Genomic DNA, 16,439 nt, shown 5'->3' on the forward strand with positions numbered 1-16,439 from the left:
CCAAGTCCTACTGTGTGCTCTAGCCACCATACCACCTTCTGTAAAACTAAACAATCTAGTAAAAATAAGTTAAGATACAAATTCTGACAAAGAAATTCACTGAATATCTACTTTAGCATAAAATATACATCTTCAAAGCACTCTGTAAAAAAAAAAACAACAACAAAACAAAAACCCCAACAACAAAACCCCAACACAAACACACACCCCCCCAACACCTCAAAACAAGTAGAAAAAAATTAACCTAAGAGTCATTATACTTGACTGTATTTAAACTTTTTGTTTAATTTCGTTTGAGCAGACCCAAGGTATCTTCTATAAGAAAAATGAGGTGTGTTTACTGCCAAGAAGAAAATGTAGTGATCCTTGCTGTGTTAGTATGCTGTGCCAAGGGCTACCGCGCATCCTTCTGACAGGGTGCTTTGATGGTGGTTATGTTAGACTGCTTCCCTCCTTCTTTTGTTGCTACCCCTTGCAGTTATAAACAGGAGACACAAGGTGAGGGAAAATTACAAAACAAGTTTATTAAAGTCTAACATAAAACACTTCAGGCTAAATATGTACAACTCCCTCCCTTCCCAGGGGATTATAAAATTGAGAGTTGAGGTATATACAAATAACAGAGGAAAAATTGTATATACATGAAAGATACTTTAAAAATAATTTAACCAAAAAAATCAGTTATTAGTCCTTATCTGAACGTAATTCTGCAAGGCTTATCAATAGCCTCTCCAAGATCACAGCCCTGAAACCCTGACCATGGGTCTTGTCCATACTTTTTTTGGAACGCATGATTTCAGAAAAGTTGTCGTGCTTTGTGCCCACATATAGGTAAAAATTTGGAAGTTAGTGTCATACAAGGAGCTATTCTCACATAAGAATTTCTGAACAGCCAATTCAGAGATACAGCTAACCTATTCAGGCAAAACTTCCACCGACTTCAGTGCCAACGGTGTGACAAGTCATGTAATTTTCTCTACATTACTGTTAATGGAATTATTAAAATTCCCTCCTTCCTTCTGCAGGTAGGTCTCAAGAAGTTGTCTGCCTAAAAAGATTCCATGCTTTCCCATATTAATCCCTTACAGAAATTATCAATACTGTTATAAACCTTGTACCTCCAAAATGAACTCAGAATCCTTAAGCTGAGGAATTAGATGTGCAGCTGATTTCCATGCATCTACTGGCAAAAGGTACAGTACAGACCTGCTTCTTCAGGTCCTACAGCACCCAGCCTGAACATACCTACAAACATTTTTTTTATATATATATATATATTTAAAATCTATATTCTAGTAAATGAATACAGTTCATAGAGATCATACCTCAGCAGCTGAGATATCTTCATGAAAGATGACGATAAAAATCAAGACTCTCAGATGGGGACTCAAGAGTGCAGGTCACTAAATTATTGCTCCAAGACAAAACTACAAGCCTGTGTATTCTATTAAGAAAGGTTAAAATCGTTGTCTTGTAAAAAATAATGATTATCTTCTTGTCTATAAAGAAAACTAAATGACTAATAAAGCAAGTGTTACTGTTATAAGTATCTAAACAAATCCTGTATAAATCTAAGCACTGTATTTTTTAAAAAAGTCTGAAATCTAAGAATACAGTAATAAGCTATAATTTTAGAAATATAAAACCAGTCCAAACAAACATTGTTATGGAATGCATTTTCTATGTAGGAATGTAATTTTTTAATTTTTTTTTTTTCTCCAGAGCTAGTTCTCTCTTGCGGTCATTTATCTTGGATATGTTAATCTTCAGATACTTTTCCTCAGATAACAGCAGCATATCATCAGTTCATCTTCCAAAGCTGTTTAAATATGAAACTTATCCGTTTTACGGTATTGTTCTTTTTCAGTATCCATGACTAAGCCTTTGTCTATCCCAAGACTTCTGCTCTATTTTCAGAGAGAGAAAGTAAAGAGGAACCCTAGGACAAGCTACACAGCGTTCGCTTTTTTAACAGAGTCAAGATCCTGGTCTTTGTGGTTCTTCAGTCTTAAATGGCAAGGCTAAGGAATCCTTCAGGCGCTACATCAACAACAGAAGCTAAAAAAGAAAAGGGGGGAAGAAAAGGGGAAATGCCAAACAAAGAGAAACAAAAAAAAAAAATCAGAGAAGTTAATCCATTGTCATTTGCCAGCATTACAAAGGACATCAGGTGTTCATAAATGTGGTAGTACAGGTAAGCAAAGAAAATGAAGGTCAGGCAGATATGGCAGTAATTAGCTCCAGTGGACAGAATTAGAGATGCCTGCATTAAGAATGTTCCTGGTGAACACGGTTGTAGTCCTTGCTGTCCACAGTAGACTTTATCTGCAAATCTGCCATATATTAAAGCATAAAATATGATCACGAAGCAGAGTTTTAAACATGCCACATACTAAGATGATCAACACAAAGAAGCAAAAAGTCTATTACTTTACAATTACAAACAAGTAGGAAAAGAAATTAAAAAAAAGTATCTGTAGTCACACTCAGGAGTCAAGGGACCATTTGCAGAATATTTAAATGAAATCCTCCAAGAAATTTTTCACAAGTCTGTTTAATTAAGGTGCAGATTAATTATTATTCCATGTAGAACAGAATCAGTTAAGAGGTATCTCCTATGCTCTTCTATTTATCAGTGTCTGGACACAAGGCATCAGTGGAAATAAAATGCTAGCACCAAGTAAATAACCAACAAATAATATCTTTAAATGCATTGTTGGTACAGTATCACAACTGTTTCCTTACTATTTGATGATTAATTAAATAATGCTTACATTATGTTAATGGCACAAACTGGCAAAATGGAGTATAAAAGTACTCCTATTGTCAACTAGTCTTTAACTAATGACCCTACCCAGACACTAAAAATGTTGTTTTTTAAAAATGTACATTGCTAGTAATAAAAACCTACCTTTACCTAGGTCTTGCTAGATACCAGTTTTGTGCAGTTACTGTGGACACGTGACATGAGAGGTAAAGCAATACATAAATACTTTAATTAAAACAAATCAGTTGTACTCTAACAAAACCTTCCCTGTAAGAATATCAATCTGCTCTGTTGTATTCTTCTTTAATGTCCCCTCACATAGCGCTTACTTACTGTTTTCACAGTGAAGGGCAGGATTTACTTCCTCTTTTGTACCTACTGTCTAGCACAAGAAGAAGCACTACTGTAAAAGGATTATGAAGCTATGATTCATGCCTCACAATTAAGTCAATGCATCTTTTCATCTCATCTACAACATGCATGTTCCAGCTCTCCTTTTGAGCAACTGTTGCCGTTTGTGCCAAGACCAGGGCATTTTAGGGATGTGAAAAATAAATCTGGGGCAAGATACAACAATGCTGGATTCACTTAAAAGAAAGAAACAAACAAACAACAAAAAAAGAAAAAGTGATTTGTTGGAAAGAATAGCCAGTAGTATCTATGCCATTGGAACCCTCTGACTTACCACACTACAGAAAAAAATTAACCCTCCTTTACTTGCCTTGCCCAGAAAATATATACAAAACTTTCTTTCCCTCTGGTCAGAATTAAACTGAAGACGGCTACTTCTGGCAGACAGCAGTAATTCTTTGCAAGCACCTCACCAGAGCACTGGCCTACCTTCCATCATGTACCATTGTATCACCCTGGAATGCAGGAGTACAAGCTTGTTAGTACATTCAAATTACGTTTTTCCCCTTACACATCTGGGTTAATATTAAACTATCAAATATGGCTTAAAATGTCTGCTCTCAAATGACAATGTGACACATCAGATCGGAAGGAGCATGGGAAGAGATCTCCAAAATACATTAACATATTTAACAAAGAATTCTTAAGGCAGGTGTTGCTGGAGAGGAATGGTCTCCTGGAAATCAGTGTTAATTGCAAATAGAAATTTGATTGTAGATTAGCACAATTCAACAAAAACCAAAAGACAGCACTGCACAATGGAAATGCCTTACAAGTGTCCTTACACAGAGGAAAAAAAAGAAGTCCAATTCAAAAAGTGTGACTGCTTGCTTGCTTATGTTCATCTTACCAAATGTATGCAAGTTCACTACCAAATTACCTTGATGGCTGTGTACTGCACTGTCAGTATAACTGCTGCAAGAAAATAAACTGAGGTTCTGAATATCCAGTCACAGCAGACCTTAGTAATGTTTCTGATGAAGGAGACTGACTACCCGTCACGGGAAGCAGCATCTGATGGTCTTCAGTCCCAATGGGAAGAGGAAGTGCTAAAGACATCTCAGAGGGTTTCACATCTATGGACTCCGATAAAGGACTTTTCTGACTCTGAATGGATTCTTGTTCATTGAAAGAATTATCAAGTGCATTAGAATCAGGGGGAGTTTCAGATCCTGGGGGGGGGAAAAAAGAAAGAAAAAAAAAAGAAAGAAACATTCAAAGTTCCTGCGCAAATTCTTCAAATTCCCTTTCAAATGACTGTCAGAACAAACACTTAGTGTGTCAAAGACTGCCTGGGCAGCTGGGCTGTCAGTGGCTTCAATGTGCTGCAAAGCCAAAATGAGCTGTAAATACCACATAAGCACTGAGAATCACATCCTCTGCTGCTTGTAGCATGACAACTAGACAGATGATGCATTACAACTTGATCTCTACTTGGCATGGTACAGAAGATAACAAATCCTTAACATGATAGTGAACAAAGGAACTTTGGAAAAAATGTAATTATGAAGGTTTCCTTGAGATTTTCCACTCCTGAAAATCTAAGAACCACAGCCACATCCAAGCATCCTCTTTTATCTGAGATAGCAATGTACAATATATCACTTAACCATAAAGTTCTTCAGAAGAAAATGTCTGTTAACTCCTTACCAGCCAGACCCATTACAGTTTTTATCCAGTCACTTGAGAAATTATTTGCTATTCTTAACTGAAATCACTGTTAACAGATTCCTCACCACCTTCCTGTTTGAATGCAGTCTGCCACTGCTCCTGGATGGCTTTCTGATTAAGCCACATCAGATATTTGACCCTTCCTCTATCAAAGCGTGCTCCGACGCCTGTTATTTCAGTGGTGAAGCACTCCTGTCTGCCTTCTGCCTCTCCACGAGAGCGGATCTGCCTTGGCAGCTCTTTCTCCCAGCTCACACTCTCTCCACACTCACTGCTGCTCTCGCCTCACCCTTGCTTCCACTGGCTTTCTGCTGCACTGGGGCCTTCCTAAACAGGGCTTCTCAGGCTTCTGACATTCAAAGGTGCCTCTGCATATGACTCATGTTTTCTCATCCTCTCCCTCCCAATCCAGACGTACACAGACACCTATTATTCCTTTTTCCGTATGACAGAGGCAAGGGAATTATGGTTAATACACTTAAGGATGGACAGGTAATGAGGTGCATGGAGCCTGCGTTGAAAGAGGTTGGCTATCTGAACATCTCTCTGCTTTGTACCATAGGCAAGTAATATATGTCAAATTTCTTCCTAATCAAAATCTGGTATCTAGAATAGGAACTGAATGTATTTGAAAGGTCTTTTTAAAACAGTATTCGCAGCTGGGAACGTTTTGCCAGCTGTCTGATCTCATGTGTTTGCTAATCCAGCTCAGACTTGGATTAACATTGACTGCATATATATAAAAACCCCCAACCTTTCACTGTCACATTAAAAATACTTGTGCCTTCAAGATGCAAAGTAATTCTTGTAACCAGTATGCCTTGTTCACCTCAGTTACTACCCCCGTACAGACATACTCCTTCAGCATATTCGGAAGAGGTAAAAAATCTCCTACAACTCAGACTATGCCTTCATGGGAGAAGCTCTCATGAGTTACTAGGACAAGAAAGTAAATATTCACATACAGAAATTCTTGTCAGCAGCAATCCACTTCTATGTTGCTCAACATGTGTTTGCTATAGCAATGCAAATGCTTGAAAATTTGCCTTGAATCTACTTTAAAGTGTGTACTTTATGCTTTACAAGGTTTGGGTACCTCTGAAGCGGATGTTTTTGGCTCTAAAGAGAGCTACTATCCAAAAATCTTTTATTTTCTAATTTTAGGCATGGATGAGCAAGAAAAATGTTATTCAGCATTGAAGACAAAACAGTTTATGTAGTTTCTTAACCTTTCTTTGCACAAGGAACTCACCTGTGTGAACTTTTGTTTTGTGCTTCTTAAGATTTTTTATATCTGTGTAAGAATTTCCACACATTTCACAGATAAATGGTCTTTCACCTGAAAAAAATTTGTTTGGCAGTTAGAACCATCTTGAAATTCAAAGAAAACACAGTTAGAGATGTAGGATAATGGATTTCAATGTTGTATTTTAAAATACAACTTTGTAACTCTGTTATTTTGTCTCTGTGTCTGTATTCAGAATAAAATTGTTTCCAGAATAATCGATTAAAACAAAGCAAAAACCCCCAAACATTAGAAGTAAAGCCACGATCATTCATCAACACCTACGCTGTTACACAGATACTAGTCTGAAAAAGGCAACTAAAAATTCACAAATATTTGCTTTAAATTATATTAACACAGAGATACATAAATTAAGAAAATCTGCTACTTTCAAGTACAGCACAATACGGTTTGTTTTAAAGGCAAAAGGGTAAAGGTAGAATATTATTTATAGTGCAGGAAGCAGCCTGTCTGGAAACTGACCTGTATGGGACCGAAAATGTTTATTGAGTTCTCCAGAGGAAATAAAACTCTTTTCGCAAATGCCACAGATATATGGCTTCTCTCCTAAAGGAAACACAAGGAGTTTGTTATTTCAATATATAAACCAGAATACACATAAAGAACAAATCAAAATGAAACAGAGGTGATGTCCAGTGGGAGAAAGAGCTCCCTAAACTGGAGTCAAAGGGAAAAAACATGAGAAAGGAGCTGGACGACTACTCCAGAAGTAACTAACTCCCAATCTACAGATTTCCGGGTCATTACCTATCTCCAACCCCTCTGAAGGCAGCCAGTCCTCCCTTGCCAGGCCTGTTCCAGTACTGCAGTGCTCTGCCCCCTCTCACCTGTATGTTTTCGGGAATGGGTGATGAGAGAACTGGAGACGGCAAAGGCTTTTCCACAACTGTCACACACGTAAGGTTTCTCTCCTGTGTGGCGACGCACATGGTAGGTGAGCGTGCTGGCCTGAGCAAACCGCTGACCGCACCGATCACACACGTAGGGCTTCTCGCCACTGTGCTTCCTGTGAACAGACACAGACATCAGCGATCTCCTGGCAGAAAGGGAAGCAACGCACACGATTAAGTAACTTTCCTCAATTAGAACTGTATCCCGAAAGTTCCTTGTGCTAATGTTCTATGAACTAAAAAAAAAACCCCAAACATTAAAAAAACCCCAACTGTGAGTTTGGTTTCGGGTTAGCAGTTTCTCAATGGAGTGAAATTCACTGTCTGTTGACTCTGGGAATCAGCACATCCGTGATTTCATTGGCAGCTGAACTGAACTACAGGCCCTGCACATGTAACGTGCACCATAAGAACTTGCCATGTTTTGTGTTACAGTGTACTGAAAGATAAAATGATGATTCCTAACAAGGGAATGTAATTCCTGCTCCTGCCAAAAATTAAAAAAGCCCCATGCAGATAGCAGTGAACAGTGAGAACTGTTCTGTTTCACTTCCCAGCAAGGAACTCTCTCCTCTTTGGTGCTACAAGCAGTTTAAAACAAAACCCACACCATTGCCCTAAGGACACCAGCGCATAGGCTGTAACATTCCTAAATCACAAATCACTTCCCTCATGAGCAAGTCCACAGATGTAATTACTCTGTTACGCAGTGTGAGAGACGACCCATGAGAAAAGGAGTAGAAATGACCAAATTTTGTGAATGTGTAACTCTTGCTCACACTGGAGTAAATTATTCTGTTTTAATAAACACATGGATAAGCATTTGCAGGATGTCACTTTTGCCTACCTGGCATGAATCTTCAGATTGCTTGAAGTTGCAAACTGCAGGTTGCAGACATCACATTTGTACGGTTTCTCTTCTCCATGATGCATCCGACTGTGGAACACTAACTGGCACTTCTGAGCAAAGCCTTTGTCACATAGCTCACATTTGTATGGCTTCTCCCCTAGTGAAAAATAAAACCCTTGTGCTCTCTGCATTTACGTAAGAAAGGTTTCCAATCCATTACTTGACCAAAGCTCAGGTGTCGGTTCTAATACTTCTTACAGATAACATCTTGGAACATCCTGTAATTAGTCCGCTGAAGTGGAACATGCCAGGAATACAGCGGTTAACAGGCTATTTTTTAACACATTACCTTTCGGGAAACAAAGGTAATAATATTTTTAACAGTGCCATTCTCCCCATACTAGTCTAAGAATGCTACTACATTTTCAGACTTTTTGCGGGTTATGTCTATTTATGATTCTGAACATTTAAAGATGAACAACCAGTAAATCATCTGCTTTTTCTTAACTGTCAAACAGCAACAGGTCTTCAACATACAGTCTAGTGCTCACTAATTTCTCACTAGCATCTGCTGTAGAACGCTACAGGTACTTCTCTGACTATTCATGTTCTCTTAGTGGTCAATTGTGGTCATGTAATAGATGGTGCAGCTCCGCAGTCTTAGGTGACAGTATAAAAGAGCCTGTCTGCACTTCCATGGCAGTGCACCTCCAGACCAAGAACTCAACAACTCTTAAGTATATTGTGTACAAAAAAACTTCAAAAATAAAAGCATTAGACATCTAACCTGCCATCTAGCAACCAACACCATGAAATTCCCTACCTACCCATGTAAAACTTCCCAGTACAACACCCTCAAAAGTAGAAAGCGCAGCTTTCCTACCAGCAAACTGTCCCTGAATACTGCTCACAAGCTCCATCTCGCATATGAATCTTTGGTTAGTCACTGGCTGACAATATTGGAAATTCTCCCCCTCGGTTACAAAAAGAGCAAGGTGCTCTCCTGCAGCTGTACCTCAACATCTCCTACTTCACAGCTTCCTGGAAAGAGCTCCACTGCTGGCCTCTGCTCAGAGATTTCCAAAGGGGAAAAAGAGCAAAAGTAAACAACTTTTTATCCGATTGACTCTTACTTCAGCATTCTGAATGCTAGCCCCAAAAGGAAGAAAACTACCATAAACCAGGCCCCTCTGCTGCTCACTGTGCTAAGTACAGCAGCAAAGGCAACAGCAGAACAGCAGCTATGCCAGATCAACCTGAAGAATGAACTAACTCGGCACCAAGTCTTCCATCTCTAGGGAAGAACGTATGAAAAGCCAAGCACGGTACTTCTCCCAGATGTCTTCCCAGGCCCCAACAATTTGCTGTTCATAATCTTTTTAAGACAGACATGTTGTCTTAACGTTTAAGCGTTCGTAATTGATTTCTCTTTGATGTTTTGTTCAGTAGCTCTTGACAGAACACAAAATTCTGGTAATATTATCAAAGGCAGAGATCATAAGACCATCAAACATTTCAACTGCACATTTTGCTAAATAAAATCCCAAACGCTGTAGTAATTCAGCCACCTTCCCTGCCTTTTTTGAAGGCCCTATGGGAGAAGTTACCTACTTGTCACAAGATCGCACTTTTCCCCACTTTTGTTATCAAACATATATTAGGATTTGAAGTTTCAAAAAAAGCAACAGAAATTCTGGTATCAAGTACAGCGAGTTTTTCGTGCTCTGCTGGCAATAGTTTTTGGCACTCTATCACTCTGCAGAGTTAAAGGGTAGCTAGCTCTTCTGAGTCTTTCCAGAAATCAAGATGCTCAGACTAATAAAGTCCTCTCTAGCTATTTAAGGTAGAAACTATGATTTTGTACTGAAAAATGCTGAAAGATTTCATGCTACCAGGATACAGGTACTATCCCCATATGTGTACCAGCAGCAGACACAATTTCTAGAGGAAGAAGTCAGAATGCAAAGATCGTTTTAGTCCTGCATTCAAAGGCTGTGATTCCAGGTCTCCACAGTCCATGAAGACAAGGCCAGCGGCTTACCTGTGTGAGTTCTTACATGTGTTTTCAACTGATTGCACTGGGTGAATGCCTTCCCACAAAGCTGACACACGTACGGTTTCACTCCTTTGTGTATTCTCATGTGTCGACGGAGGCTGCTGGCTTCTGAGAAGACTTTCCCGCAGGTGTTGCACACCGGCTTAGCTTTGGAGTACTTCTGGTCAAGTTCTTCTCCCGAACTCTCCAGCTGGTAAGCGTTCTTTTCACTGGCTATGTTAGACATACAGTGCTCCTTCAGCGCACAGCTTTGCTGAGGCTTTCCCCGTTTCTGTTTTGCTGCCATTGTCTGAACTAGGATATCCTGCGCTGCCAATGTTTCACTTTCCACCACAGACACCAGCTGTAGTTCCGAGTTATCACTGCCTTGGGCAGCCTGTTCCGTGATCTGGGTGGCCAGCTTATTTGCATCTAGAAACATTTCAATGGACGTGTTCTCGGTCACATCATTCTGATATTGTACGGATTTATTCTGTATACTTTTGGGGGAGCTGAAATTCTTCTTTCGCTTTTTGGTTTGAGGAGATTTCTTTTCTAAAGCTGCTTTCTTTGCCTGTGGCTGAACCAACTCTGCAGAAGCAGCGTCTGCCTTCTCCCGATTATTGTAATCTCGGAGGGTCAGAAGGCAAGTCTGCTGATTCATTTCAACGTTTCCAGTGATACTAGATGTCTCTGTAGAAGAGGGATTAGCAATAAACGCAAAGTCTTCCATCTTGATTTTGCACTTAGTGACCACTTCTTCTACTTTGAGATAGTCAGCAGCCTGGTGAATTTCTTTAACATTCCAGCTGCAAGAAAACAAGACTTGGGTGATGATATTCTGCACAAAGCAAACATTTGTTCTGTACCAACTGTATCAAACACAGACAGCACAGATACAGAAAAGTGACACTGTCAGAAAATGTAACTTTGCGAACGAACACGTACAGCAAGATCTAATCTCTTAGTGCTGTAGTGCCCCAAGACACCAGCAGTCTGACAACTACTCCTGAACCGACGGCCCATGTCTAGTGGGGTCTGTGGATCCACAGAACTGAGAATTTTATTTTCAGTTACACGCCTTTTGTAGAATTTTAAGGTAAAAGTCCAGTTGTAAGGTGGTGAGGCTAGACATGGGGTTGTTGGTCCAAAATGCTCAGAAATCACAGTACTGGAGAATAAAATGCATAGACTACCATTCTGTAATCCTCTGGCAAAAGCCTTAAGTAATTCACAAATGGCGCATTCACCTCAGCACTTCTGTGAGGCAGGTATTAATCTTGTTTTATAAAACGATTTGCAAACAGTCCTAATTCTGTATCAGCTGTGCACAGACAACATTAACACCAAGGAAGTCCTCATTTAAACTACTACGTTCTATTTTGCGGTTCCTGCAATGCAGGCCTTGATGGTGTAGAAAAAATTGATCTGGAAACGGTGGCAACATGTACCATCCATGCATTTATGGATTTACAGCACTGTCAAGAGAGATTAATAGTAAACAACATCATTCTAACAATCTATTACAGAGTAAATGTAGTTAAACAAGTAACTAGCCACAATTACTTTCTGTAGATGAATACAACTGGTTTAGTATCTTGCATTATACTTGCACCGAGTTCAAAGTACACCCTCCTCGTGTCACTCCCGCACAGAAGACAACAGAATTTGCAGACAGTTGCAGCAATCACCTAGCAGGATACAGTACAAGATGACGGCTGCACATGGGCAGACCTGCATGTGTCATCTTCAGTCAAATAGTTCTCCCTGGATGAGAATGGTACTTTCACCTTCCTCTTCCTTCAGAGATCTCAACTGCTCAGAATGGATCCAGAAACTCTCCTGCTGCTGTCCCAGACAGACATCAAGAACGCTGCACACTTCTGGTCACATGTAATTTGCAAAGCATCAATCACTAACTTCACCACATAGCTGCGTACGCTGCTCCATTGCCGTTAATGTTTGTAGCTAATTTAAAACCAACCAACCAACCACCACCTTGCATCTGTGTACTTAAATTATCGAGTATGAGTTTTCAGACTTCAGCAGAAACAAAAGGTTTTTTAAACCTGCATTTGACACCAGTCATTGAGAAAGGAGTAAAAATCCTGGACTACACACTTCTAAGCAGTCACACTTCCCTCATGAGGGATAATCTCTCTCTTTCGCTGAGAGAAAAGCACTGCAAAGAATCCTCACTGTATGCGAGGCAACACAACGGCCACAAAATCAATGCAGTAAGGGGGGAAATGCTTTTTCTCTGACTCCTTTTGGGCACCGTAATGTAAGATTTTAAGTAACAGATCACGCAAATTCTAACAAACGCAATTTTTTAAAAATTGTGCCTATCTTCACCCATTCCTCAGACTTTAGTCTCTACGTCATACACAGTTTCTGCGTGTTCTCTGCAAAAACAGACTCCCATAATCCAACTTCAGAAAGAATTCACTTATCCTTCCCTCTGCTGGTAATCACACAAGATCTTTAATCCCTCCCTATCCAGACAGAAAGGCTGGGAGACTAAAACTATCAATCAGTGAAATATCAGGCAAGACACCTCTGTTTTGGCACTCGCATGTCACGTGGTATTTTAAAACATACAAACAGACGATCTTCAACTTGTTAATATGCATCATATCCACTATTTGTTCCTCCAGAACTTATTACAAAGAACAAAAAATCCAGCACTGCCTTAACACAAACTTTATTTCCCTAGTCTCTTTCCCCCTTTAATAGCGTATGTTACCTGTCGAGGTTTAAGTTTCCCGTATAAATAAATTCCAGGAGTTTTTGGAATCCATCAGCTTTCACTTGAGTCTGATCCAAAACAACATTATTGTCGGACGCATCTCTGTAAAATGCACCGAAGTACTCGCTGAAAGAGGCAAGCACATTTCTGTGTGCTTTGAACTGGAATTCCCCAATAACAACAGTGCAGTCACAAAGAAAGCCGGCTTCTCGCTGCTTGTTCAGTCTCTCTAAAAGGTGCTCACAGTGATGGGAATACTGCATTTTGACAACGAGCTGCAGCCTCTTTGTTCTGACCTGGGAAAGCAAAAAAAAAAAAACAATCATCGACATGCAAGATTTAACTTTGTTTTACCCTTAACAGAGTAAGTTAATGATTACAAACGAGTCAGTTTTCGAATCCGCTCACGATCACGGCGGGGCGGTTGTGTGGCAGCGCTTTCGGACGAGGTACAGCGAGACGGGCGGATCCTTCTTAACTTGGGGAGCTGCTAATTTTAGAGCCAGAACGAGGGGGAGAGGGCAGCGCCCTGTACGCTCCCCCGCCCAGATCAGAGGATTACCCTGACTAAGCTGACGAGCTGGCATCTCAAAACTGGGCTCCGAGGAGCACTGAGCAGAAGCGAACCACCCGAGGCTCGCACCGAACCGCGCTCGGACGGCGGGGGCAGCCGCTTCCCGGGACCGGGGACGGGCAGACCCCGGAGCGGTCACCGGGGCCCAGCGGGGTGGAAGGGCCGCCTCGGCGCAAAGGGAGCAAACCGGGTGCCGGCGAGCCACAACCCGACCCCCCCCTCCCTTCCCAACCTTCACCCTCGGCCCGGCCTCGCCGCTGGACGGGCCGGAGCCCGCAGCGGCCCTCGCCCCGGCCGGGCCCCGCCACCCACCCCCGTGTCCCCCACGCCCGGGCACGGCTAACCGGGCGCCGTCCGTACCCCCGGGGGACCGCCGCCGGGCCGGCAGGAGTAAGCGGCGGCGGAGCCCGACGCACCTGCGGAGGGGAAAGTGTGTGGGGGGGCCTTCGCCTCAGGCCGCCATGTTCTGATGACGCCACGCGCGCCGCTTCCGGGATGGGACTTCCGGTGTCCCGCTCCCGAGGGCCGCTGCGGGGGATGGGGGGGGCTGAGGGGCACCGGTGGCACCGGCGACAAAGCGGGAAACGGAAGCAGGGCCGCGACCCGTTCCGCTGAGGGGAGCGGGCAGGGCTAAGGCTGCGAAACGGCTTCCCGGGAGGGTCGGGGAGGCGGGGACTACAACTCCCATGATGCAGCGCGGCGCGGCGGGGCCCGCCGTCGGCGCGGCGAGGCGCTGTGCATGCCGGGAGATGTAGTCGCGCCCGGGGCGGCGGAGCGCTGCCGGCCGGTCGCCGAGCCCGGAGTCCGCGGCGGCGGGGAGACGGTGGCTGCGCTGCCTTACCCGCGGGTCAGCTCCCGCGGTGTAGATCCTCGGCCTGCATCCCTGGATTGGTAAATCAAATGGGCTTGATGTCGTTGTTACTGTTGATGCGGCAGCGCCGAGGCGTCTCGCCCTGCTTGTGCTTCCAACTGAAAAAAAAAAAAAAAAAAAAAAGGCAGGTAAAGGTGTTTTTAAAGGGTTGGCGATGCGCTGCTGCCGGTTTGCAGGGATCGGTTGTGATCAGTTTCGGAAGCAGAACAACGTGTGAGGAAGAAAAGAGCCACCCCCGGCTGGTGTTTCCGCCCGGTTTCGAACCGGGGACCTTTCGCGTGTTAGGCGAACGTGATAACCACTACACTACGGAAACGCCGCCTGCCAGCGTTTCCCGGCGGCGCCGCTAATGGCGTTCCGCCCCGCCTGGACCCCGGCGACGATCCTTCTTGCCTCGGTCTTGTGTCCCACGGGTGCCCAAAAACCGGGCTCACCCACGGGCCTGCATCCCCACCGAAGCACGGCCCGGCCGTGCTGGCAGCTCCGCACCATCCCAGGGTTGTCACCGCTGCCCTTCCGCCACACACGCCGGGAATAACAGCATTGGCGTGAACGAGAAACTTCAAGACCGTGGTCTTCCCTCAAATACTCTAATCGATTTTCAACGTATCTGTAAATAAAAAGCCAAACCCTCGGCTAGCATTGCACGCTGAAGCGTCATTCTGAACCAGCATGGCTTACAATGCCAAATCTACCTCCTGCTGTGGGAGGACTACTTTGTTGGGAACGAAGCACGGACAAGGAGAAAGACGCCAACAAAAGGAGCTGAAAAGCCCAGGGAAATGAGAGGAGCAGAGCACGACAGAGGTGTTTGCCTGCTGGTGCCAGCAAATACAGGTGGGCTGAGCAGGACAAGTCGGGCAGGGCTGCCAAGGGGAGCTGTAAAGCACTGCGGTTCCTGCAGGAAAAAAGCAGGGCGGTTTCGGCCCATGTTTATCAGAAATCGGAATGAGACAGCCCCAGCCAAAAAGGAGGAAGGGAGTTGTTTGGCACTCCTAGCCTTGCAGGGCAGGACCATAATAAACCAGCTGGCGAGAGCAGGCAGGCAAGCCGGGAGCCGAACAGAGAATGCGTTACATCAGGCAGTGCCTCCTCTGCAGGCCTCTCACTACAGCTGGAGCTTGGAAAATGGGGAAGTGACTAATCCGCCTGGATTTTCTAGTGCACCAGGCACTGAAATACCTGATCCTGGAAGGAGCTGTAGAAGGGAACTTAGCTTTGCCATCCTTTGCAAAGGGAAATGCAAGCCAAATCCCAGCCAGTGGGAGGAAGAGTAAGAAAAGCCAAGAGCAATGAAATAGGAAAGGCTCCAGAAGAAAGCAGTGACAGGGAAGGGAAAGGGGAAACAGAAGAACGTTGGAAGCGAGCAGCGACAATATTCTGTTGAGTTTGGCAGCGGCAGCTGCAAGATTTCTTAACACTACTGCTGTCATCATGCATAGGTTTGTAACGGCTGCAAGGATGTGTGTATAAGAGGTGCCACAAAAGAGCATTTGGGAAAAACATGCATCCTTACTAGCTCTTTTCATCCTTGCAACACCTCTCAGGTCCACATGGAAAAACACTCGTGGAAATGCACTTGTGTTCTTACTGGCACACCACGATCACAAGATCTGTTTTGCGCAACTGTAGCACCCACCGTGAAAAGGTTGACGTTGCAGCCACACCTTTGCCTAATCGCGTATTGCCCCAATATTCATAACATCCATTTTGTTCCTGCAAGGTCTTCAGCAGTCTCCGAGGATTAAATTTTAATAATTGTAAATAAACTTATAAAACACAAAATACAAATTAACTAATGAATATGCATTATTACTGATATAATAATATTTTCAGTCATAGCTTGACAACCACAGTTAAAGAAGTGTCGTGGTTTAACCCCAGCCGGCGAGTAAGCATCCCGCAGCTGTTCACTCATTCTCTGCCCCCCCGCTCCCGCCATGGGATGGGGGAGAGAATCAGGGAAAAAAGTAAAACTCGTGGGTTGAGATAAAGAAAGTTTAATAGGACAGAAAGGAAGAAAATAATAATAATTATGATAATGACAACAATGATAATAAAAATTAATAACAATAAAAATAAAATTACAATAATAATAAAATTACAATAATAATAATAATAATAAAATAATTGGAATACACAAAACAAGTCATGCACAGAGCAATTGCTCACCACTTGCTGACCGATACCCAGTTAATTCCTGAGCAGCGATCCCCCTCACCCCGCTCCCCCCAGTTTATATACTAGATGTGGTGTCACGTGGTATAGAATACGCCTTTGGCCACTTTGGGTCAGCTGCCCTGACTGTGCCCCCT

General features: G+C 43.1%; 1 protein-coding gene and 1 non-coding gene across 5 annotated transcripts; both read right to left on the reverse strand.

The window, feature by feature from the left end:
• Positions 1-504: 504 nt before the first annotated feature.
• On the reverse strand, positions 505-13,743 carry MYNN (myoneurin). 4 transcript variants are annotated; one of them, XM_049804000.1, is made up of 8 exons: positions 13,670-13,743; positions 12,677-12,975; positions 9,937-10,739; positions 7,893-8,052; positions 6,983-7,161; positions 6,618-6,701; positions 6,102-6,188; positions 505-4,350 (listed from the first exon to the last, which is right to left on the reverse strand). In XM_049804000.1, exons 2-8 carry the CDS (start codon positions 12,940-12,942, stop codon positions 4,082-4,084), a joined length of 1,848 nt encoding a protein of 615 aa, XP_049659957.1. In that variant the 5' UTR covers positions 12,943-12,975; positions 13,670-13,743; the 3' UTR covers positions 505-4,081. The 4 variants fall into 4 exon arrangements, with proteins under 4 accessions (XP_049659957.1, XP_049659956.1, XP_049659955.1 ...); XM_049803999.1 differs by lacking the exon at positions 13,670-13,743 and having other exon boundaries at positions 505-2,058; positions 4,059-4,350; positions 12,677-13,016; XM_049803998.1 differs by lacking the exon at positions 13,670-13,743 and having other exon boundaries at positions 505-3,633; positions 4,059-4,350; positions 12,677-13,016.
• Positions 13,744-14,367: 624 nt separating this feature from the next.
• On the reverse strand, positions 14,368-14,440 carry TRNAV-AAC (transfer RNA valine (anticodon AAC)). Its single transcript has one exon. It is a non-coding gene; the product is annotated as a tRNA-Val (tRNA).
• Between the last annotated feature and the right edge of the window lie 1,999 nt (positions 14,441-16,439).

Source organism: Accipiter gentilis, chromosome 6, assembly GCF_929443795.1.
Source record: "Accipiter gentilis chromosome 6, bAccGen1.1, whole genome shotgun sequence".
Lineage (NCBI taxonomy): Eukaryota > Metazoa > Chordata > Aves > Accipitriformes > Accipitridae > Astur > Astur gentilis.